The sequence below is a fragment of the Sinohyriopsis cumingii genome, chromosome 8 (genome assembly GCF_028554795.1).
Source record: "Sinohyriopsis cumingii isolate HCF-2022 chromosome 8, ASM2855479v2, whole genome shotgun sequence".
In the NCBI taxonomy this organism is placed as follows: Eukaryota; Metazoa; Mollusca; class Bivalvia; order Unionida; family Unionidae; genus Sinohyriopsis; species Sinohyriopsis cumingii.
The window spans coordinates 53,565,709-53,592,466 of NC_142968.1; the positions used below are offsets into that span (position 1 = coordinate 53,565,709).

At 35.9% G+C, this 26,758-nt stretch overlaps 1 protein-coding gene across 2 annotated transcripts; it reads right to left on the reverse strand.

Annotated features, from left to right (window-relative positions):
• Positions 1-10,179: 10,179 nt before the first annotated feature.
• LOC149793537 (uncharacterized) lies at positions 10,180-26,125 on the reverse strand. Of its 2 annotated transcripts, none has more exons than XR_016422571.1 (5): positions 25,552-26,125; positions 24,415-24,672; positions 16,078-16,577; positions 11,873-12,360; positions 10,180-10,818 (listed from the first exon to the last, which is right to left on the reverse strand). XR_016422571.1 is itself a non-coding variant. In XM_089966409.1 (5 exons), exons 4-5 carry the CDS (start codon positions 12,206-12,208, stop codon positions 10,696-10,698), a joined length of 459 nt encoding a protein of 152 aa, XP_089822535.1. In that variant the 5' UTR covers positions 12,209-12,360; positions 16,078-16,577; positions 24,415-24,672; positions 25,552-26,123; the 3' UTR covers positions 10,180-10,695. The 2 variants fall into 2 exon arrangements, 1 of the variants encoding a protein (XP_089822535.1); XM_089966409.1 differs by having other exon boundaries at positions 25,552-26,123.
• Between the last annotated feature and the right edge of the window lie 633 nt (positions 26,126-26,758).

Here is a 26,758-nt window from a genome sequence, read left to right on the forward strand (position 1 = left end):
TCTCTATCTATCTATCTATCTATATATATATATATATATATATATATATATATATATATATATATTTGTATGTATCTTGTTGGTGTGGTATGGTTTAACGCCATTTTTCAGCACACGATATGGCGGGCAGTATTAATGGTAGAGGACGAACCCGGAAAGAACAACCGACCCTCAAAAAGCTACTGGCAAGCTTTCTCACATACCCACATTGGCCGAATCAGGGACTCTAACCTACGTAGACAGAGGTGAAATGGCAGTGATCTGTAACGTAGAGCGCTTTAGACCACCCGGCCACTCGGGGCCCCTGTATGTATGTATGTATGTATCAATGTATGTATGTATGTATGTATGTATGGATGCATACATGCACGCACGCACGCACGCACGCACTCACGCACGCATGTATGTATGTATGTATGTATGTATGTATGTATGTATGTATGTATGCTGTTAAAGTGTTTAATTCCATATTTCGGCACAGGATAGGCTATACATGGCGGCGAGTATAAATGGTGGAGGAAGAAATATGGAAAACATCGGAAAGAATCACTGACCCACGAGAATCTACTGGCAAGCTTTCTCACGTACCCACATTGGCCGAGCCCGAGACTCGAACCCAGGCGGATAGAGGTTAAATGGCAGTGATCGGTAATGGTGAGTGATTTAGACCACTTAGCCAGATGTCGGGGCAGATGTCATGCATGTATGTATGTATGTATGTATGTATTTATGTATTTATGTATGTATGTAGTTTGCATGGAGTGTTTAACGCCATTAATAAAGCCTTCCAAATAATATTAACACAAGTTAATGAATGCTTAAGGTTATAAGGTAAGGACGTTAAAACTTAAGTATATATAAAATAAAAGAGAAAAGTAGAACCTGTCACTATTTCTTTAAACATCCACAATTATGTCTGGTGTTACATGCTGATCATGTTGTTCATCAGGTTCGCATAAAAAAAACAATATTCCAGACGCATTAACCAATAATGTTTTTAACTGTCAGTTTACAGGGTATGCAATCTACGCAACATTCACCCTTCAGTACGTTTTCGGAAGTCTGTTATGTGTGTATGATCCATAAATATCAAAATACCACTTTTAAATATTTCTGCAATTTTTGTATACGAGGCCTGCCTTTCTAAACATATAGTTTTGAGGTCCCATAGCTGCTTTATGGAGTTTACGTTCCGAAAAAATATTGCACCAAATATGAAGAACGTGCTGAACTGTATATGTGAGAACAGTTTATGAAATCTTTAGTTTGGAAACGGGTGGCAACTGAACACGTATGACCAACTTATCTAGCTTTAATACCAATGTAACTTAGCAGACAGACAATACAGGACACTTTTTCCCATATTGCGCGAGTAAATAATCTTTTTAAAAGGTTTAAGGTATTAACGAGTTCTCAAAGTTGTATGACTTTGCAAGCCTTGTAGAAAGGAAAGGAATCAGAAAATATGATAAAATTTGTGTTTTGTATATTTCGTTGTAGTACCAAGATCTGAGTATAGTGGTAATTTCAGCAGTAAAAATGTAGGATATGTCCTGTAAGCAACTCTAGAGGTTCCCTCGGATTGTTGCACGGGCAGCTCAAAGCCTATGTTGTTGTTGTTGTTGTTGTTGTGGGGTTTAACGCCATTTTTCAGCACGATTGGCTATACATGGCGGCCAGTATTAATGGTGGAGGAAGAACCCGGAAAACCCCGGAAAGAACCACCGACCCACGAGAAGCTACTGGCAAGCTTTCTCACATGCCCACATTGGTTGAATCTTAGACTCGAACCGCCGCAGACAGAGGTGAGATGGCAGTGATCCGTAACGAAGAGCGCTTTAGACCACTCGGCCAAAGCCTATGTATATATTCATCCTTCTGTATACCGTGAAGCACATCCACTATTGGAGGCTATGATTTCAATGAATTAATAGTGAAAATTTCAACATTTCCTAAAGATGCTTTGAATTCGCCAGGAACAGAATATTGTAGGACAGATTTTGTAGCTGAGGTGGTAAGTTGTGAGAAGATTGTTTTGAAACATTTGCAAGATTGATTTTTGTTCCTTCCATGTGCAGAGGAATTCCAATTTCAATAGGTAGAGTGTAGCTGAGGTGGTAGGTTGGGAGCGAGTAGATCGGTGGCCATTATAACTAGCGGAGGAAGAACCCGGGAAGCCCCGGCAAGAACCACTGATCCAAGAGAAGCTACTGGCAGCTTTCTTACCCACCCACACTGGCCGACTTTGAGACTAAGACACATGAGGACAGAAGTGAGATGGTAATGCTGTATGAAGGCGAGCGCTTTAGAAGACTCCACCAACCGGGACCAGTATGTATGTATGTGTGTGTGTGTGTGTGTGTGTGTGTGTGTGTGTGTGTGTGTGTGTGTGTGTGTGTGTGTGTGTGTGTGTGTGTGTGTGTGTGTGTGTGTGTGTGTGCATGTATGCATGTATGTATTGATGGATGAATGGATGGATGTTTGTATGTGTGTGTGTTTGTGTGTCTATGTGCGGCAGTGTCATACGGCACCTCTGCACAATATTGGCGATATGGTTTCAATTACCGGTAAACTTCGAATAGGCATGTGAAGTTCCTTGCAGGGTTTACACTGGCCACCAAAACATGGGAAATTAGATGATGAGAGGATAACGCGCTGGTTTAGCTATGATAAGGAAAAAAAGAGTAATAATCATGACCCAAGGAAAGGATGTAATAATGTGTTCATTCTGTATTAGGTATTCAAAGAACTATGAAACTTCGAGTGGTATTTCCTATTTGTTGCCGATGGACGTACAATCTTTCAAAAAATGTCTCTGAAATCGCATAATCATTTTATTCAATATCTCAAAGACATCTGATAATATCATTTCACAGATATCATCAATTAATTATGCAGCCAAATAGGCCTTAGTTGAATACGTTGTTCCTTATGACGTACTTTCATGTCATTTTTAGACAATATGTGTGCAGAGACTAATTGTGGTCAAAAGTTATGTGCACTAAGTCAGACAGAGTCAAAGATCCAAAGTTTGTATTTTGAGATCACATCTCTATCCTTTCTCCAACTTTTTCGTGGAACAGGGCAGACGACAAAAAGTTATTGAAAGGTTCAATGATATCATCGTAGACAAAGAGGAAAAATCTAAGTAGATATAGTTACTAGCTGATATGTAGCAATGAATCAATACTTTCTTTCAAATTGATAACTGTGGCAAATTTGACGATTTTCAACAGCAACACGTTTAAATAAACTAACATTTAGTCGAAGACATTTTATAATATCCTTATGGATGATTGTTCAGACATACAAATCGAAAATCAAGGTTTCAACGAGAACACACGTCTTGTTGTTTGCCTTTTACATACAAGTCTGAACAGCGATGTAAATGGTGCTTTCGGATAAGCATTTGATAATAGAGGAAATGAAGGAATAATTGAAGTTACTTTTAAACAAAATAAAAGCTCCATCCATTAATGCGCAATAAAGTTTCTTTACAAGTTTAAGATGATAAAAGTGACCGTTTGTACTGTTTAGATGTAGTCAACCGTAGACCCATTGACTTCATAAATTAACAATGCGATATTAGTCCTGGTGATGTCTTCCAAGTAGAGGGGCCGATATGGTTGACATCAGTAGCGGGTAGAGTCAGCTGTACCGCCTAGTTAGATATTGGGTGGGGATTTAACGTTCAAGGCGTGTATAAAATTAATTCTTGAGAATAGTATGACAGTCTACGGGAATTTCACATCGCGGGTCATTATGGGCACCTAACACGCATAACGAACATTCAACACATATCATTACCGCTTCGGTGGCCTAGTGGTTAGAGCATTCACCTCGGATGCGGGAGGTCGTGGGTTCAATTCCCGGCCGAATCACACCAAAGACTTGTAAAAATAGTACTAACAGCTACCTCGCTTGTCGCTCAGCATCAAGAGGTTATTGTTAGGATTCGTCGGCCTGGTGTTAGGATAATGTGACTGTTTGGGACATCATGCTACATGTCTGCAGCATGATGCCCCAGTACTAGACATCACTATAAACTGTCACACTGCAGACATCGTAGCGATATGACTGAAAAATTGTTAAAGCTACGTTAAAAATCCAAATCACACACACACACCACACACACACACTTATCATTACAACCATAATGTCGTCAGTCATATTTGGCATGAGCTTTAACAATTGTTCAATCATATCGCTAAACTATCTGCAGTTAGACAGTTTCTAGTGATGACTAGCAATGATATGAATGGGAGATTACAAACTATAGTAGTTCTTTAAATCGTTATGGTCGAGTATTGGTTGGATCCGATTAGTGCCAGGAGCCATTTGAAAAAATAAAGCCCATACTTAAGAGTGCACTATTTCCGTTGGTTTCTGATTTTAGCCATTCAGTTATATTGTCTGCTGAGGCCAATGATGTAGATGTTGGTGACGTATTAGGTCGAGGACAAAATTGGCGTGTATCATCCAGTGTGTTCTTTCTGTAGAGAAAAAAAGAAGCCCATTAAAAATTGTTCCACTATCTAGAATAGGTGCTTGACTGTACTTTAGCTTTACAACACGTTGAAGTGTGTAATTGTTCAGCTCCTTCTTCACTTGTTGTATTTCGTGATCACAACCCCGCTTACATTCATAAGCAAAATCAAAAACATAAGCCAGAGACTACTGAGGCGGGCGGTGCTGTTGCAAGGAAAATACAACATCGACATTACGCAGATCAAGTAAAAAGACAACCTGATCGCAGATGCATTGTAAGTTTAGGTTTTATTTAAATATATGAATAGTGCATGTTGTTCGCATTGGATATATGAATAGTTGCTTGTGATGAATAATACGAATATTGATTATAAAGCTGTTTACTGTTTTGGTGTTATTACTTATTAAATGGGTCGGTCAATTGGACGTTCAGACGATTTATGTTGTTTTCCATTGGTGGGTTCTTTTACGACGTTGGGGTATTGCAACATGTCACGTAGTAAGTGGAAAAATTACATGTTAGCGCCATAGGAGTTTATAAACAGAAATACCAGGACATTCATTCAGTTCTATTTCGGAATCATATTTCATATGTTCTTGTGTCTATACAAGAATGCAGATGTGTCTAATGTTGTGATTACATATACTTTGAGACGCATGTTTTGTGTAGATTAAAATATTATTCTAGACTGTTGTGCATTGGTTTAAAGAAGTCTTGGACAATGCCATTTTGATAAATTAGGACTGATGGCAGAGCAGATTCCTTTGGACTTAAGTAAAAAGTGTAAGGATTATTTTGGATTTTCTTCATAATGTTGTAAGTCCACCTTACTTATTTCATTTTGCTAACTCCATAATTAGTTGTTATGTTTTACAAAACGTGTTGGATTGGTTTTTTCCGTTACTTAGTTTTTAACATAGAGTCGTAACACATGTGTACCAAGGAGACATCTGGTGACATGAATATAGTTTAGAAGATATCTTAAAATCAGCTATGCGCTGCGAGCGCAGATCTTAAAATTGGTGGTGACTCGAGGATTACATGGTTTAAAAGATTATGCATCATATCGAAGTAGTCCAAAATTAGTATTTATCAGAATATGCTAAAACTAAGTACTTCAAACTGAAAATGATATTTTATGGGCCGTAGCATTCCAATAAATTCGTATATTTTTTTTTAGATAAGGTATTACTAATTATTCTACCCTGTAGCAAGAACAAGAGAGAAAGAGGATTAGAAACCCCTTCGGATGTCATAACAAGGTGCAAAGAATTGATAAGAAAAGAATACCAGGAAGTGCCAAAGAACTGAATGGGTTCGATTACTAAATGAAAACTTGATGCACCAAGATTTGTACGGATGTCCCTGGTCAACATGATCTGTGTGCCATTCCACCGACAATGATGAAGATGAAATAATCACAATAATGAGAATATCGTCATGTATAGTATTAGGCTAATTAAGCACCAATTGAAGTTGAGATCGAAGGTCAAACCACATGTTACAAAATCATCATCGAAGAAACAGAACTCTAAGTGCGCCTTGTGGAAATGTTACGTAAGGTTGGAAATACATCAGTCAAACTTTGAGCAGAATATAAACAAGGTAACTGACACGATGAGTGGAAGTACAAGACCAGCCATCGTTCATTAATTTTATTGACAGAAAGTTTTGCAGGATAAAGTCAAGAGTCAATTTGTGACGTGTCATTGTCTGTAAACAATAAACGATCGGAATGGATGGCCATGGGACCACATTTCCTTCTGACACACAATTCGCACACATATTATTTGAATCTGGAGGGGTGTACTAAAGATGAACTTCCCATCGCGTGCACATAGTGTTCAAGCATATGTCAGTAACGCAGACGACTGTCGCTCACCACTTGTGTAGCAGTCTTATTTATCAATGACCACACGTTTCATTCCTATGGATTATATACTTTCGAAGAAGAGATCGTTGACTTTATGAAAATAATCTTTTTATCTACTCTTATTAAAATTATGAGATGACAAGTACCAGCTTCCATGGTGTTTGAAAAATATTGTATCTGTTTTATAACCAAGTCCTGGATATCCCGCAAACTATTAAGTGACTTGTTTTGACCATGAGTAGTACAAACCTTATGCTAAGCTAGAAGAATATTTCTGAAATTTATCATGACAATGGTGTTTCACATTTCTGTGATATCGACATTAGCCTTAATTTTATTCGCGTCCCTGTTTAGAATCAAAGCGATTTGTGATTTCCATGCTTCATGCGATATAAAGCGATGCGTTCACCAGTCTACCCAACCACTGTCGGTTCGACATAGACTATAAGAACCTAAGGCAGAATCGTAATGAACCTCCAGTACACATGGAGTATGTTAGTCGTCTGCTTGATCAAGTCAAGGTACTCCATCCAAGCCAAACTGTGCCAAAGCAGACATTAATGCATTTACGAACATCTAGCCCCCTTGTCTTCATGACATTAGCGAAATAGGTAATAGAGGACAAATCTACGTTGCAGAATGAAAAGGTATTCTGGACACTTCCTTGCTGTGCTGTTAATCCCATAGCAATGAATTCAAATCAATCCCAGCCAATGAATAATTAGGGTTATCGAGATTGAGAACTGGGACATGGAACTACAGCAGTTACAGGAACTGCTGCAGCAAAAAAGCCCAGCAACCATTTCCGTAGCGAGAGCAACATCAAACTCCACAACAATAGCATTAATAACGATATCCACAGCGGCAGAAATGTATAATCCCTAAAACAGAATATTGGATTTCTTATGGGATAAACAACTCCTTATGGCAGCATGCCTCAGTCCATGCTTGGGTCAGAGACACATACAGTGAACGATGTGCTGCCTGCAGGTAAGGAAACTAGGTATTTTAGACATAATGTCCAATTTCAGAAGATAGACATACAACACAATGATTGCCAAAGGTTTTTTTTTGTCCTTCCCTACCAAAATGTATGAAAACACGATTCCTTATAACATGTGTGATGGGGGTAGTACGTTTGTATGGGGTATAGTTTGTTTGTGTGGGTAAAGAATTTATGTATAAAAACTTACTACCGTTGTGCTGTTTTTGCATTTATCATTCTTTATGACAATAATGACTTAAAAGCTGGATACACTAGTTATGGCACCTAAGTTCCAACTAGATTAAGATGCAGGAACAATTCCGAAGATAGAGTCACCCAGATAGGATCCCTTATGAAACAGTAAAGACTGCGTTAAGGATGGTATTCTCTTGAGAGAGAGAAGAAAGTAAACTGTTTATTATAGGGCCAAGAAGATCACCAGGAAAGAGATGTGATGTAATTAGGATTTTTAACGTTGCTTTAACAATTTTTTTCAGTCATAGTGCTACGATGGCTGCAGTGAGGCAGTTTATAGTGATGTCTAGCACTGGGAAATCATGCTGCAGACATGTAGTATGATGTCCCACCCAGTCACATTATTCTGACATTAGACCGACCAGTCCTAACACTAACCTATTAATGCTGAGCGTCTAGCGAGGCAGCTGTTAGTACCATCTTTGTAAGTCTTTGGTATGACTCAGCCGGGGGTTCGAACCCACGACCTCTCGCTTCGAGGCGGACGCTCTAACCACTAGGCCATCGGATCGGTTCTCATGGAAAGAGCGATACGTTTGTTAAATTATACGTGAGTTTCAGTTATGTGCTACTCTATGTCTCTGTTCTGAACATTTGAAAGTTAAAACCTTATTTTCCTCATACTCTTGTAAGTGTATTGTTATGTGTCTACACACTTTGCCTTACCCTGATGTGTAAAGGTAAAGATGTGTGTTTATAAACATTGCCGTAACTCTTGTATCCAATGACATGTATGCAGGGTTGTGCATGTGTTAGGACTATATATGCGGTATATTGAAATAGTATAAAAAAAATTTCATCATTACATTGTCTCTTCTCTATTTTAAAATTGTGTTCCCTTTTGAATCCATAAATTGTCTCTTGTCTATTTTACAATTGTCTTCCGTTTTGAATCCATAAACACTTTAGATCATATATGCGCTTTTGACCAGATTAACACCTTACGTACATATATTAACAAAACACGATGACATGATTTTGTAATACCTTCATACAGGCTGCCAGTCTAACTTGTTTGAAATATTACTAAGCTACTGAAATGTAGTCGAAATACTGCCAGCTTGTACATTTTTCGCTTCTGATGAGTGTTCAGTTTATGCCAGTTCCATTATACATATGCCACGAAGACCGCTACCGAACTAACCTATACACGTGGAAATTCAAATATAAATTAATATAAATTGTATGGGTATGGCTTATTTTTTAATATTGTTTTTTTCCTCGTATTTGAGTTTCATAAGTAGTCACGTTGTAGAATGTTTTCATGATCGAAACTGTAACCGAGCATATAAAACGGCGAAAGGCAAATAGACGATAATAATAAATAAAATGGAAACTCAAATTTGGTTTCATATTGAATCAAGTTCATTACTCAAATTATATTTTTTTTTAAATGTCATGATTTAGAATTTGCTTGTGCCTGGAGATATGGAGGGATATAAAGATGAGATGCTGAATGGGTCGTTCATATTTAATAAATTCACATACATCAATTAGATTTAATACAAATACTATAAAATGACTACTTCTTGAAAATTAGTCTTGGGTAGCATTTGAAATGTAAAACAAAGCAAAACTAAAAGAGCTTAAATACTATTTGACGAAAGAGCGTTATCAATCATTGAAATCAAACGTGACATCTGGCCATTGTTAAGTTAACAATAATGAAAAACATATGAATACTTATGTATAATACTTTGCTCCTGTTTTTCTTCCTCTAGGTCCAGCTTCCGATTTGTGATCAGATATTTATTAACAATTGTGATGATTTGAAATCGCAATACTACATATCATTGAAAATGCAAAGAAAAAAGAATATTTAAAAAGTATTTAGAGAAATATGATGTACACTATCTATATATATATATATATATATATATATATATATATATATATATATATATATATATATATATATATATATATATATATATATATATATATATATATATATATATGTATATATATATGTATATATATATTTATATGTATATATATATATATAGAGAGAGAGATATATATATAGATATGAACCCACACGAGCCCCTATTCCCTCACGACTGAGCCACATCACTTAAAAATGATCCTACGCAATCGGTGTTATACGCACTCGTGTGTAGCAGACACACTCGAATGAAGATATAATAATGACTTCTCATTTATCTACACAGTCATTCCGGATTCCTATGAGAGAAAGCAAGGTATATATAATTAATTATAGAGATTCATAAATATATATATATGATAGATAATACTTTGTATTAAGATATTAATTTTGCCTACAATTGTCAAGCATTCGTGTATACAATCCAGGGATAGCACTTTCCGTTTTGTTTGGTGCATATTTAGAATCCCCCTGTCTATATCTATATATGTATCTATCTATCGAAGTATCTCTCTCTCTCTCTCTCTCTCTCTCTCTCTCTCTGTATATATATATATATATATATATATATATATATATATATATATATATATATATATATATATATATATATATATATATATATATATATATATATATATATAGATATATATATATATATATATAATAGACGGTGCTATTGTCACTCTGTGAAAACATACAAAATATTCGCTATCGGTGCCGCACAAATCTTTCTTCTAACTATAATAATAATAATAATAATAATAATAATAATAATAATAATAATAATAATAATATTAATGAGGACTTTGTATAGCGCCTAATCTTTAGAAACTCTGAAGCGCTCTACAACGTTAGACAACACCTATAACATAAAACACATATATAATGATATTATTAAAGAAAACAAACACCACGAAATTAGAAAATATAAAACATGCTGTAAATATTTAATGTAGGGAACATTATTATGTCTTTAAGTTTGTTCTTGCAGTCGAAATCAGTGAGTTTTAAGAGCACTGTGTCCTTGTGTCTGAGTTCAGTGACCAATTCATTCCACGTTGCTGGGTCCTGGCATGCAAAATAACGTTGTCCATATGACTTCGTTTTCATAGTGGGAATAATGAGTAAGCGGACCGTTAATGATGGTTAGATTTCATCTTCTATTATAATCGAGTGCTTCAGCACTACAAACAACTTTATTGCTTTCAAAGAGCGGGCAGAACCGCAATGTCATAATCGTTGTTTCCAGCTTCAGGACTTCTGCAGCCGTGTTGTAGAGTTTCATCATCCTTGTTGGCTTTGAAGCAATGGTAGACAGGCAATTTAGCCTATGAGAACAAGGTGAAGAAATAATAAATAAATTCAAACAAAATACATATTTAGATGGCCGCAAAGAACGAAATAAATATTTGCAAAATCGCCAACACAAGATACGTGATAAGTGATTACATACATGTAATGAAACATATATATCGTCCTGTGTGGGTAAATATTATGTCAGACATATTGTACTGAATAATGTAGATACTCAAAGATTACAGTATTTTTTATGTGGTAAAATGTAAATCATGTGTGTTGCAAGATATAAAACACTAGCCACTGCATTTGTAGCCATGAATGTAACCGGAGTCCAATCCTCTTAATGTATCTGTATAAATCATGAAGTACATCAGGGCGGAAGATACGTCATCATGCCAGTACATGAATTAGGTTAGAATCAAAATGCTTTCTTTTAATGACCTCTGGTGGTATACAATTTTAGATTGCGAACATAATACTCGGATGACTACATTTCTGAAATATGTTATCCGTATATTGAAACATTAAACAATTAAACATCAAGATTGTCGACATGTGAATCAGCACACTAATCAACATACATTAGTAATTGCGATCGCCATAGTTATAAAGTAAACTATGACACATTTGTAGTGGTCTTTCAAAATCCTAGTTAAATTGAGGTCTATAAACCATGCGGTCATACATGCACTCTCTTGGCACTCGTGAATAACATGATTCAGTTCAGACAATATGAAACGTAAATGTTTGCTTATCTATGATAATTGATATTCTATACAAGTAAGATATTCTTCAATTTATAAGACCAATCAAAGTCAAACATGCTCCATGAAGTAATATTATTATGTTTTGGAGGCTTAGGATTAAAACGAATACAGTATATGTAAAAGGGAAATACGGCTTTACTGGAGAATCTTATTCAGAAAACAAATTGTTTAATTTGGGTAAAACTGTTATATTAAACCCAATATAATTCAACCACTTTACCAGTTGCAATTTCCCTTTGAGATTACACTTTCCCGCTCTGACATGCACATATTGAGAGACAGAGAGGTATTGAGAGTGGAAGCTGTCACATTTTACCTCATCTATAGTACTGTATTGTTCCTCCTCGGACTGTTGTTCAAAACCGTGAAGTCGGAAGTTGTTCAGGCTTACAGATCTTGTGCGAATATTTGGCTCATCATGGCTAACTCCATTGTCTCTTTGAGCCCTTGAAGACAAGTCATCCAGATTAAGTCGGTCTGTAGATACGTTCAGACCTGACATGCTGTCTGTCTTAGAGCAACACGTCGCGTTCATCGAATCATCACTATGAACTTGATTTATATTCGCATACAATAATTGTGTCAAAGTTTGCAAAGTCTGCAAAGACAAGGCTCGTCTAACTGGATTCCAAATATCGTGGGTATGATTCATAAATGTTTGCAAAGTCCCGGATATTCTATTTACAACTGGATACCCCGATCTCAACGTCCGTGGGACAGTTAACGATCTGAAAATGTTGAATCTTAACAATTCACGAGCGACTTCTCTGTTTAAAGATTCTACACTTGGCTGATGTTGTGTTCCTGAAATTGTACAAACTTAAAAACTGAACTTGAGGGACAGGAAGAAACCTTTACATTTTTTTAATATATTACTTAATCGTTTATCCAACCCATATATGGAATTCTTAAACATTTTTTTATGGAACGAGAAATGGTTGTGCATTCAGACATTAGGTGCTAATTATCACCATATTAATACAAATGTAAGAAATCCCCCCTCACACACACACACATACACACGCAATGCGTTAGCATACAAAGTTCACCTAGTTTGTAGTTTTCATCGGAAATATACAAAATAATGCATTTCATAGTTTTATGAAATTGCCGGTTTCTTTGGTTCTAAGTACATGGTTTGAAATCAGCCTAAGGAGATCAAGTCCAAATAATAATATTTTTTGTCAGTGCAAACTATATAGTTCCTCTATTTCCTTAAGGAAATGAATACAAAAAATTGAAGTAAAAAATAAATAATTTTGTTTTCACTGCTTATTGTATTCGGTTTGCGCCATTGTGACTTTGCACCTAAGGCCTTGTTTAAGATGCGTATATTCTTCGGAAATTCTTTGTACATTACTTTGCATTGCGTCTTTCATTCATTGAAGTGACATCTGTATGGCAAGGTTGTAATTTGGGACAGCAAAAGATTTGATCCTATCATATACTACATTGGATATAAGTAAACAATGTATGTAATCTAAAGTGTTAATATATATCTGATATTACTTTGAGAGCGTGATAAAAACCAATGTGAAATTTTACAAATTCAATTCAGTCAAACATGCAGCCATTACTTCAAATTTGTTCCGTCAAAGTCTTCTGTTTCGCGTCTGTTCGTTACGCTCATAATTCTTGATTGTGGTAAAACTTTCCGTATTCATCATTCACTGTGCTGATATGGTCATAAGTCTAAGCATTCAGTCTATCTTAGTCTCATCCATCGAATCACAAGTTTCTAAAGTATGATTCAGTGTAATTCTTTTATGTGTACAAATGTGGGCTGGGGTATGATTCTTTAACAGCTTTCGCTTCAATCGTATACATTATTTTCAAGTCAAAATGACATTAGAGAGGCTTTGGTTTGTTTTATTTAACACGATTTATTAACATGCATTGAAGTCTTCCGTCAGGAGTTATGTGCCTAGGAATATATATATATATATATATATATATATATATATATATATATATATATATATATATATATATATATATATATATATATATATATATATATATATATATATATATATATATACATACATATATATATACATACGTATATATATATATATATATATATATATATATATATATATATATATATATATATATATATATATATATATATATATATATATATATATATATATATATATATATATATATATATATATATATATATATATATATATATATATATATATATATATATATATATATATATATGGCCTTTGTTTCTCTAACCATCAAAACATACTCTGTTCATGTCGAGGTCACATCACCGACCTTTCCCTAATGCAATAGTACCTTCAATCTTCACCTCACCTGGTACATTATGAGTTGCTAGTTTCACGCGGCACGTTATGCAAGTCACGTCTGACTCAGTTCCTTGTTCCGTGCGCAAATTATTTGTTATCATTGTACTACATCTCTCCCAATATATGCTCTTGCCGTAACACAAATTTCGCATTAAAGCCTTGTTGTTAATCTAGGTTGCATCAAATCAGTTTGAACTTTACTTTGTTGTGTGTAGAACATAGCCCTGAGTATATTGGTGTGATATATCATGAATTGCTTTCCTATATAATGTTCCGTAAGTCAGTTATTGTTTTATTTCATGACTTAGCACACAATGCATATTTCACTTGTGAAAATGGTTCATACAAAATAAGTTTAAAGTTGCGTGTTGTGATTGTGCATAACAAAATGTTATGCTATTGCAATTCGATTATGTCAGTCAGATCGAAGACTACGACATTTGATTTTCGTATCAGAGTCAATTATTTGTTTTACTTGGTTACTTGGCGTAATATTATATCTGCTTTTTGCTTCCTTTCTTTCGATCCTATTTCTGAAAGTTTCCGTCAGTATTCTGTAAACATTCTTGTGAATATTTCTTTAATTTTGTTCAAATGTGTCACATACAAATTGTCTTAATTGTAAAAATGCGCAGTCCACAATCAAGCTGCCGTTTAAACATACAGTCTCTACATTTCTGGTTGCAGATATTTGTTATAAAAAAAGATCATTTCGTCTGGCGATTTTCAGGTATAGATAGTGTAGCACGATAACATCTCTACTGATTGTCGCACTAAATAACACGATATTAGAATAGTAGGTTGCCTTGTGATCATCTCCATTTATGTCAGTAAAAATATTGCATTAGCATAATAATAAGTGAATCAGTGACCTGAAAGATAGATGGGGTGCTCAGGTGAAGGTGGATACAGCAAGCATATAGTGTGAAATCGGGTAGTTGTATTAAGCAATGCACCTTTGTATTCATTAGGTTTGCTGTGTGTGCAAGCCAAAAACGTTATCATTTCAAATTGTAATATGACCAAGATTGTTCATTACTTGTTTTCTTGAATCTAGTTCCTGTCATACTAATAAGATCTATGAAATACATTGCGCAGACCAGCAATCACATACAAAGTTTGTCAACTTGGTTGAAAGTCCACAAAATGATGATATAAAGGTTATATCACAGTGTAAAAGAGCACATCAATAAATAATGAGATATTCCTGAGAAGGGAGGAAACGTTTGTCAAAAGGTGTGTGTGTGTGTTTGTGTGTGTGATTTGGATTTTTAGCGTAGCTTTAACAATTTTACAGTCATATCGCTTCGACGTCTGCAGTGTGACAGTTTTTAGTGATACCGCAGACATGTGGCATGATGCCCCACCCAGTCACATTATCCTGACACCGGGCCGACCAGTCCTAACACTAACCTCTTAATGCTGAGCGCCAAGCGAGGCAGCTGTTAGTACCATTTTTGTAAATCTTTGGTATGACTCGGCCAGGGATCGAACCCACGACCTCCCGCATCCGAGGCGGACGCTCTAACCACTAGGCCACCGGAGCGGTCTTTTTTTGAAAAGGGGGATCAAATGCAAAGTGCGTTTGCTTATGCACCTCATATATATACGTGGGAAAGAGTTGTGCACTATTCTGTGAAAATACATTGTTTAATGTAACGTAAGTAAATTCTTATTTACATACTACGTTCAGCGTATTTTCCCATCTTGCAAAATCAAACTCGCCAAAGTGTCATCGCAGCGACGTATAACATATGTATAGAATTATACAGTATACCTGAAACAACAATAGCATAACCTGCAATCAGAGAATGCATGTGTATAAAAAAGAAGCCCAACAAGCAATAGTAATGTTGTTGCATGAAGGTTATCCCAGTTAGTCAGCAAGGACTTGTCACCAGCCGTGTAACCTTTGACATTATAAACCCAACTATGAGTTGTTTAAAGTAACAAACTTGCAGCATGCACATTAGCTAACTGTATCCAGCTCTTCAAGCTAGAATGGGACAAACTAAGTATGTTACCAGACAGCACTTAACTTGGAAAAAATGAGTTGGTGACAATTTAGAGAGTTTTTGCTTTTAATATCAACATTTTTCATTTTCATTTGGAGAGAGAATTTATGCTATTAATTTGAATCTTGTGAATCAATTATATGTGGACACATGTATATTTAAAACGTAGAAGACAATCGTACCCGATCTGCTGAATGCGACCTTACACCTATGCTTGAATAAAATTAGAATTCCAACGATGATCAAGGAAATGGCAACAATTACTAGTCCAACCCCAATAAGCGGTCCTAGTAGACCTGAAAGGAAAGGCACATGTTCATTGTTTCGAAGCTTGCTTGTTGGAATAAAACCATAACTCAATAAAGTATTATGAAATGCAACACATTGGATCGAATGGTATGATTATTTTTCATGTTATATGTGATACAATTTATAATCTTGCGGCGAGATATCTTACAGTAGATGCACTTGTATGATGGCAATATTCATACGTATTTCCCAGCTTTAAATGACTCTTATTTGATTGCTAAAACATATATGCGCAACCTGGTCTGGTGCTCGAATCTCTGTTTCTGCTCATTGTGATATGTTATAGCATTATAGTAAATACACTTATAATACTTATCATTGAAATCTTGCTGCGCAAAATTATTTTCGTTGATAGGTTTGGTACTTGATTGAGCTGAAATGAAATGAAACGGTAAGTCTATTTTTAATATTTATATATTCAGAGCAAGATCTTAACACTGGACAATGATTACACAGATGGCAAAATAAAAATTTCATATTTATCAAAATTTGTATTGAAAAGTTGTATAGAAGCAATAATGTATATATTCAGGTTTGTATGTATATATTCATGCAATTTATGCATCGGATGATTTAAAATATACCCCTTGGATAAAACTATTAAACACAAGTCGGACAATTAAACTTTAAGGCATAGCAAAGATTACGCAACACGAGAGATTATGAAATGTACGATGATCCCTCTTGCGATTGACATTCTGTGGAAACAACACATAACATATAATAAAAAATCTGGTTTCAATATGGCAAATAAATTATGCAAATAAAACACTTAAGAGGGATTATCAGGAAGCAAGAAAATAAATAATTATTAATAAAATTCAGAAATATTTTAAATATTGGTCTCTGGAACATACATAAAAGAAATGATTTAAAGAAGGTATGTCAGATGCAAAGTATGCACATTTAAGATCAAATTAATCAAATGACGAAAATAATCAAATACTTTTTATAAATCGTTTACACCTTGTAAAAATTGCTAAATGTCCAGCTGGATGCCACTAATTATATGATTTGATAGAATGTAACCTTATAGGAGAAAGTGTCCTTAAAAATTGTAATAACATACAAATCAAGTAAAGGCAAACTCAAAATGATCATCTATATGCTACTAAATTCCCATAAGTGTGTCACCACAATACAAAGTAAGAATGCGGGCGCTTTTATTATATTTGTACAGTAACTGGGTCACTTTTATTAGCACACATTACAGTCGCAACTACTTTGCCAACGTAAGTTATCAAATATTTTCTATAGAGTCACTATAATGCCCGAAAATGGGGATGGATTATATCGTGACACTTGGTAGATTTCGAAAACATGAAGGATATAAACGAAATGACACAATACGTACATCGGAATTTTAACGTAACACTTCCATTTCGTAAACAAGACCCTCTTGATACAAGGGGAATGTTTCATATAAAACATCCCTAGGCGTATCATTGAGGTAAAACCATAGGCGTAACAGTGGATGTCAGTATGGGTATTTCACGGAACTATCCATGATTCTCCAGTATGAGTACACTGGACAACAAATTTTTACAAAAGTCATGTTACTGAAATAAAATTAGTCAATTCTTATCAATTTTTATGTGCTGAACACGAATATGACAGTCAAATTGCAAAATTGGCTCTAGTTTTTTTGTAATCTGCAAGAAATTAATGTTTACATAACGAAATGCATTCCAATAGTAAAAGGTCAACTGTAATAGCCTACCTATAAAAAATCAAGTCATTGACTACATCTTAGATTTCTTCGCCTGTCTCTTGTACAGCTGTTCGGGAGCATCTCTGAGGAGTGTCCAGCAGTAGTCAGCCAGCATTGTAGTTGACCATTTTCCCTGGTATCTTTGTTCCATTGTTGCGATATCTTGATGAAAACGTTCGCCGTGTTCATCACTAACAATACCACAGTTGCTAGGAACGAAATCCAAATGGGACTGAGGAAGTGAATCTTTAGAGACATATTGCAGCCAAGTTTCTTATACTTCATCAACATGTCTTCTACTATTTCCTTATAGTTTTCTGCCCTAACATTTCCGAGGAAGTTTGTAGAAACTAGGCGAAAAGCATGCCATGCTTGTTTCGCGTCACCTTCCAGCAAGTTGTTGAACCGGTCATCTTTGAAAAGCTCTCGAATCTGAGGACCCACAAAAACTCCCTCTTTAATCTTTGCTTCGCTGAGTCGAGGGAATTTTTCATGCAGGTATCGGAATGCTGGCAAAGTCCGGTCAATGGCTTTCACGAAGTTCTTCATCAAACCTAGTTTGATGTGAAGGGGTGGTAGCAAGATTTTCTGAGCCTCAACCAGAGCTGGGTGTTGGATATTCTTCTCTCCAATGGCTAGATTCTGCCTGTGAGTCCATTCCTTCCTCATGTAGTGCATTTCCCTTGCTCGGCTATCCCACTCGCATAAGAAACACATGTATTTTGTATATCCTTGCTGCAGTCCCATTAAAAGGGCAACTACCTTCAAATCACCACAGAGGTGCCAGCTGTACTTGTTATACTCAATGGAATTCAGTAACTGCCTTAAGTTATCGTATGTCTCTTTCATGTGGACAGCATACGCTACTGGAATAGATGGAAGAATGTTTCCATTGTGCAAAAGCACAGCCTTGAGACTCAGTTTCGAAGAGTCCACAAATAGTCTCCATTCTTGTGGGTCATGAGTGATTTTTAAAGCATTCATGAGGCCCTCAATATCGGAACAGAATATCAGATTACTTTCCTTTCTGAAGAAAGGCTCCAATTGCTGGTGGCGCTTTCGATATGCAGTAATTGTGACATCTTCTTCTAGAAGATTCCATTGTTGGAGTCTTGATCCTAGCAATTCTGCCTTGTTCTTTGATAAGTCCAAATCACGAATCAGGTCATTTAGTTCTTCCTGTGTTATTCTGTGTGGGGTTGATGATGCACCACAGTGAAAATCTGGATCACTGCATGCTGATGGACCAGGAGAAGAACAGGTCGACTCACCTTTGTCTTCGTCAGATGAATCAAGAGAATATTCTGCTGGAGGTTCTGGAATAGGAAGTCCCTCACCATGTGGAACTGGTCTCAATGCAGACGGAATGTTTGGGTAGACTATTCTCGACTTCTTTCGCTTCGTTATTCCGCCGGAAAGAGGAGGAACCAAGCAGAAGTAACAGTCATTTAGGTGGTTGCTTGGCTCTCTCCACACCATTGGGACTGCAAACGGCATTGATGACCTTTTGCAATTCAACCACTGTGAAAGCTGTGTTGTACATGTAGCACAGCATATATGCGGAGCCCAAGGCTTGTCTTGGTCACCAACCTTGCATCCGAAGTAAAGATGATATGCCTTCTTCACTTGAGAATTGATACTTTTCTTCTGGTTGGCAAATGTCACTTCCCCACAAATATAGCAAAAATTGTCCGCGGTATTAACACACTTTCGAGGCATTACTGTTCTTTATTGTACGTAAATGGATAAAATAATAAGTTTTATGTAACAGTAGCTTGAACTGTCTCGCACAACGTCTAAAATATTTTAAATGCTGAACCTATCTGATTGGGCTTTATATAGTACACTGCTTACGTCAGCTTTAGCAGCCGCCTGGCATTAGTATAATAGGCCTACACATGTATAGTACACTGCTGACGTCAACTTACTTCAGCAGCCGCATGGCATTAGTATTGCATTGCATCAGAAAATGATGCAATCAACTGTGGATGATGTGAGCATGATGGTATTATGCAATGTTACATCATTATTCCGGATGTTGCTGCAGTCCTACTGGAGAAATTTACACAGTGAAACATAGAAAATGAGGTATATGAATATCTTCAAAACGAGAGCCAATACAAATTTTTCACGGTTATATTCGTGTTCGGCACACCAAAATACTACAGATTAGGGCCTTTTCAAGTCAGTAATGATTTCACTGTTGACCAGTGGTATTTGTGCAGGAAATCTTTCTTTTTCCACACGCAAATGCCCTTTACATACAAAGTTGCTGTTTGTGCCAAACCTCTTTGATATAAAACCTCTTTGCAATCGCCAAAGAAAAAAACAAAACTTGCTTGTCCAATGTATTGTCAGGTTTTATTCTTTTTTTCCTTTCTTACATAAGACAGTCTTCTTCTTGACATTGTCCGTCTACGCGAGACAGTGGTGTAGCTTCAGGAAAAACTGCTGTGTCGCCTTCTTCCTTTCTCTATTTCAGCGTGCTTTATGTTACTGTTTTCCTTGCCTTTTTGAACTTACAGTCTGGCATCTAGGTGCTTGGTGGAGCGGTCGTTAGCACATCTCTCCCCGTCGTTGACGTTGATGTTGGCCGTTTTCATGTAATTCTTACAAACGACTTTGTAAAGCAGATGTGACTGTCCATTCGCTCGTGTGCCATCTGCAAGTTGACTGTATGGCAGGTCCTAAGGAATGCTGCCTGGGTCCATTTTCTTGACGTGACCGAGCCAGCAAAAGCTCACCTCTGCGAGAATACAGAAAATGTTGATCATGTTGGCGTGTCCTGAATCTCTATGTTGGGTACTGTGTCCTGCCACTGGATATGCAGAAGACACCACAGTCATCTCAGGTGGAATCTGATGAGTTTCCTTTCGTGTCTCGCATAGGTGGTCCATGTCTCGCTGCTGTAGAGGAGCGTGTTGATCATGCATGCATATTAGATGCGCAATGTGGTCATTGCAGTGAGGTTGGGATTGTTCCAGACAGTCTGATTTAGTCTAAACATCACTGTGGCTGCCTTGGCAATCCTGCTGTTTATCTCAGTCAATCAAAGGCAAGCTGGAGATGGTGGACCCGAGGTATGTGAAGTTTTCAACAACTTCCAAGTTGTACCCATCGATGGTGATGGAGGGAGGGGAGTCTGCCTACATCTCCATGACGTTATTTTTCTTCAAAATGATGGACAATCCAACTTCCTTACAGGCGTGGGAGAGGTGGCATACCAGCAGTGCAGTCCATCTTCCGTGTGTGATGTCAAGAGCAGCTGACGTATGAGGACCTCTGTGACTTTAATCATAGCACGGAAACGAGCGATGTTGAACATCTTGACGTCATCCCTGGTATGGATTTACACTAATTCGCTGCAGTCATTGAAGGTTTACTGGAACAGTATGGAGAAGAAGATTGTAAAGACCGTATGCGCAATGACGTAGCCATGCTTCACTCCGCTGCTAACTTGGAAGGCCTCCGATGTTGCGCCACTGAAGCACACTGTGCTGTGAGAGTTATCATAAAACGATGTGAAGACACGACAGCGAGTAATCGAGATGGGTAGGGGGAAGCCGATCTACAGGAGCCTAAAGAGTCCGCTCAGACTGACCAGGTCAAACGTATTTTTAGGTTTAGGAAGTCGTAGTGAGACGACCATGTTCACTGTTGACTGGCCGCCTAGGAAGCCATACTGTGACTGTGTAGACTCCGAAGGCTACGGTCTGCGAGCGCTCCAAGGCAACACGGGCGAAAGCCTTTCAGGCGATGCTGAAGAGGAATATGCCCCGGTAGTTGTTGCAGTCGTTACGTTCTATTTTGTTTTTGTACTAAGTGACGATGATGGCGACTCGGATGTACCGGGGATGTATCCCTGTGATCAGCAGAGGCAGAGGAGTATGTGAAAGGCACGAGCAGTGCCGATTTCCCGCTCTGGAGGATTTTGTCACACTGAACCGTTCAATAGGGTGTCTTTTCGAAGAACTAGAACTCTCACTTACAAATACATGTTGAAACGTAAGAAGTTCAAGATCCAAGGCCCTGCATATACATCGTCTGCGTTATTAATGACTAATTTGAATTTATATAGGATGAGTTTGCTACCGTTAAAATCTCCAATACGGATTTAATTTAATATTCCTTCTGAATAAAAACCATCTAAATATTAGACATAATTAAACGATTTTAAGAATTCAAAGAAGAATTTGACATTGCCGATGAAAATCCACCCAACAAATGAATCCGGTTTCACGTACAAAATCGTATTTCACATGTGTATTGGCTCCCTACTTTTAAGCGAAGTATCATGGAGATGGACATCGACCAGGATCACATGGGTGTGGCCCTCATTATTGTGGTTTCCACAGCATATGCATATAAAACTAATGCACCAGAATGGAAGCAAATAATGAGGGGGAGATATAAGATAACACTTGCACCAAAGCCATAACATAAAGATATTCGTTGGGAAAAATCTATAATAACAGTTGGGACAGTGCGTGGATCTCACGATATACCAAAAATGCACCAAGTACAATCCCCTTGCTATACGTTGAAAATGTGTCCTCAGTTCCTTCGAGGGTATCTGTTTTAAGGGTCCCAATTTCCTGTCGAAAACTGCATTCATGTTTATGATCGTCATTATCATTACGACGTCAGTAGAAGTATCAACGGACATGAAGGGTTCAGTTACTGCCGTGAAAATGTGAACAGGAATTTATCAAGCAGGAGCAACATATTCAGTGCGGTAAGATATGTCGTCACAGTTTGTCTTAGAATTCTTTTTCTTGTTAGGTCGTCGATATGTTTGATCAGTGTAGGCTGTAAATATGTTAACACACTGAATAAGTTATTTGATCATTTAAATATATTCAGGGGCCTTCATTATATCAGTTTCGAAACTGAAACGTTATCGTACAAATATGTCCTCACTTTTTCAATACCAAAGAAAATCAACACGTCGTGCTCCGTTATATTGCTAAGTCCTCGATGGAATGAAATAGATACAGAGGGAATCTATCTGAACTTGATACTTATCCTTTCATGCGCTACTTTTGGTATTGGATTGATGAAGAGTTGTTTCTGCAGGACAGTTATTATCGGGCAGCAGTTACCAGTTCAGTGACAACATTTACGTTCATAAATGTATTGAAAGAACTTCATGCCCGAGAATACCCTAGTAATTTTACCATCTGAATCGTATGATTTCGTTTGTTATTTTACGCGTGCGAAACGCAACTAAATTTTACACAACAAAAATGGTGGAGAGAAACAGATCGGGCCATATTCCATGGATGAGAAGTTCTATCCTGCTCTGCCGCATTTGTTTCAAGTAAACAATCTTTTTCTTCGATTGTACATGTTCCGAAATCTACAATCAAGGTTAAACTCCTCCTCACCATGACGAAGACAGATCATTGAAAGGACACTAAGTGGAAGAGCGTACAATTGTGTATTAAATCTCAAACACATATAAAAGATCTAACACAAGACCAAAAGCACGAAATTCGATTTGCAATCCAAATGTATTCCGAATAGATTATGATATTGAATGCGTTGATGTGTATACAGTCTCGACTGTGCTAATGTGGCAATGACAAGGAATGTGGCGATGTGTTAACAGTATTTCGATGTATCAGAATACAATGATCCAGAATGTCCTAGTTTGAATTTTGATATAATTCCCATAATAATGAAATTAATGTAGTCCAAACATTGTATTGAGCACTTTGAAATTCAACGAATAATAGTTTAACTAAATTAATTCACCCAAATTAAAAAGGGAACACAACAAAACATATGCTTCGGATGTTAAGGCAAGGACGAGTAATTTGCCAAGTATACAACATTTATAAACAAGATATGAAACAAAGAGAGAGAGAGCGAGACAGACAGAGAGAGAGAAAGAGAGAGCCGTACGTCAAGGTCAAGTAGAAAGTACAGATATAAATAACATATATTTTTGGACAAAGTCAACAAACCGTATATATTAAATATACGCCACAGGGTAATATTTTGTTTCAGGTTATTGGTTTCTCAAAAGGGAAGAAGAGATCGCGTGGATATTCAACTTGATTTAATACCTCAGAAAAAAAATATTTTAATCAAAGGTACCATTCTATAGAAGGCATCGACTTAGAACACATGAAGCTGAAGACAATGATAAATTTGTGTACAAATGTGATTTTTGGGAGAAAGAGTTAAACGATATATATCTCTCTCTGTTTATCTATATATATATATATATATATATATATATATATATATATATATATATATATATATATATATATATATATATATATATATATATATATATATATATATATATATATATATATATATATATATATATATATATATATATATACATATATACATATATATATATATTGGTATTATTTATAAAAGAACATTCTTTCACTGAAAGGTAGATTCGGGGATACCGGTATGTTGCAATATCAGGATTTAAGACAGTGACTGAATAAGACAAAAAGAACAATATACTTACAAATATTTAATCTGTATGGATCACTCTCATATCCAACTCCGGATGACTTACATTTGTAAATGTTGTACATATCATCAGCTGTTAAATTCTGTATAGCAAGAATCGTGTTGTTTTGAGAATATATGCCATTACTTTCTATCATAGATCCATTGAGGCTCCAAGAAACCTTTTCTGTGGATATATTTAGGGAATTGCACTGTAACTCTATGTATAAATCGACATGTAGTACCATAGTTATCCAAGGAGGGGTTCCTTCATCTAGAAAAATGCAAAACATACGAATAATGAGGATGACTGAAGCTATAGAAAATCAAACACTAGCGGCTTCATTTAAAAAAATGATCAATTGTATGTAGTCGTTATGCAATTGTTCTTGTACAGAATATCCAGTTGTCATATTGAACTTTTTAAAATTTATATTCTTCTCATGAATTTTTAAAGCGTATCTTTATAAAACTTTCGGAAAAAGATGTTTCAATGTCTTTAGCAGAATTAAGAACGATTTGTTGAATGTCTTACATTGTAGACTAAATCGGACAAAGTAATTAAATTAGTAGTGCAGTGGCCACGAATTAATATAAATACTATTAATCAAATGCTGAAATTCTGCAAATGTTAAAGTTTACATTTAGCTCAGACATACATTGTTAGTGCATTACACTTAAATCATCATGCAACCAGTTTATACGTGCGATCGTCAATTAAATTATTCATCATAAAGTATGAATTATTTGTTTGACCTAAGATGTTTATATATGCTTCAAATATGATTTAACCAGATTACGGGTGGTAGGCTTACAAAGATAATTAGGACGTTAAATATAAATCCTGGACAAAGTGTGTTAAAGAGGTGTTTGTACAAAACAAATGAAACCTTTTAGAAACGATTAAATACGAAATGCATAATTTAGATCGTACTTCTTTGTATAACTGTCTTCTGACATGAACAGCTACCGAGAGACATGCTTTCAGGTTCTCGATTATAAACACTGATTATAAAGTTAGCAACATATCTCTTTATTAATTATCAATTTTAACTACCTTAAACTGACAAATCCATATAATTCTAGTAAAATGAACACTTGCACTGTTGTAATTCACGAAGAACTGATGAAATCCAAGGTTTATGCAACATACCAATTTGTAGAGTGACACTATCGTTGAAGTCCTCTGAATTCCATGTTCGTTCCAACTTGTATATGCCAGCATCTTTTCGTGTAACGTTTGAAATGCTAACAGTAACAGTTACCGTTTCGAAGGTACCGTTGTTTACGTAAGCTTGTATTCTTTCATCTTTTTCATGCCAGACGATGTGATTTTTAACTGGCCATACAAGCAGAAGAAATGACGAGTTACGACTAATACGTACAGAATTCCTGTTTTTATTGTTGTATGTCCATGATAAAGACACGTTTCTTCCTAAAATACCTTGCACAGTCCTGCCTTCTGAGACCAAAGCAAATGTTATGGAGGAAGCTAAAACATACAAGAACAACATAGTTCACTGTATTTAAATGTGTTGATACTGTCCAGCTAATACTGTATGATACTATAGCATCAATCTGAAGTAGTAATGTTGTTTATTTTCCATCTTTTGAATAATTAATAATCGTTGGATAATTGAAAATATCATTGCTCAGTTTACAAAAAACGCATGTCGCAAAATGAGAACAAGCGTTTAAAATTTGAAAAAGAATGCATCACAAAAATAAATTATATGTTGGAAAATGCCTCGAAAACCACAATTCTCCAAGTTCAATACTTAGATTAACGTCTGAAGTCCAATGCACAATATTCTTCGATAAATAGTAGCATACTACTCAGTATTTCCGGAACGTCATCCGTTTATAATTATTTATTTAAAATTGTAACATGCGATAGAGTCGGAAATGTGTGTGTGATATTGTTTATTGGTCATGAACACAAAATGAAACAAACTCAGACATTTCTTGTTTAGTACAGAACATTTTAAATTTTTTTAATAGATATAATCAATAAGAAACTAATATATATTCGTCATCCATAATCAATGCTACTAATTAGAACAACTAATACTAATGATGATAACATTATTTGCATTTTATTGTTATTTTAGTTTTAGTTACAGTAGTGCAAGTAAAGCAACAGTAGTAGTAATGTTTGTAGTATGTTAAACTAAATAACGAATATCAAGGGATGAGGAAAGTACTAAGCTTAAATCTTATTTAAGTAACATGATAGATCAACACCTGTGTAGTCCGAATCATACCGTGCGCTACAGTCATTATCGTCTAGAGTAAATATTAATTTCAAAGAATAGACGTAAACATAAGAATATGAATATCATTATATTAAGTGAACAATT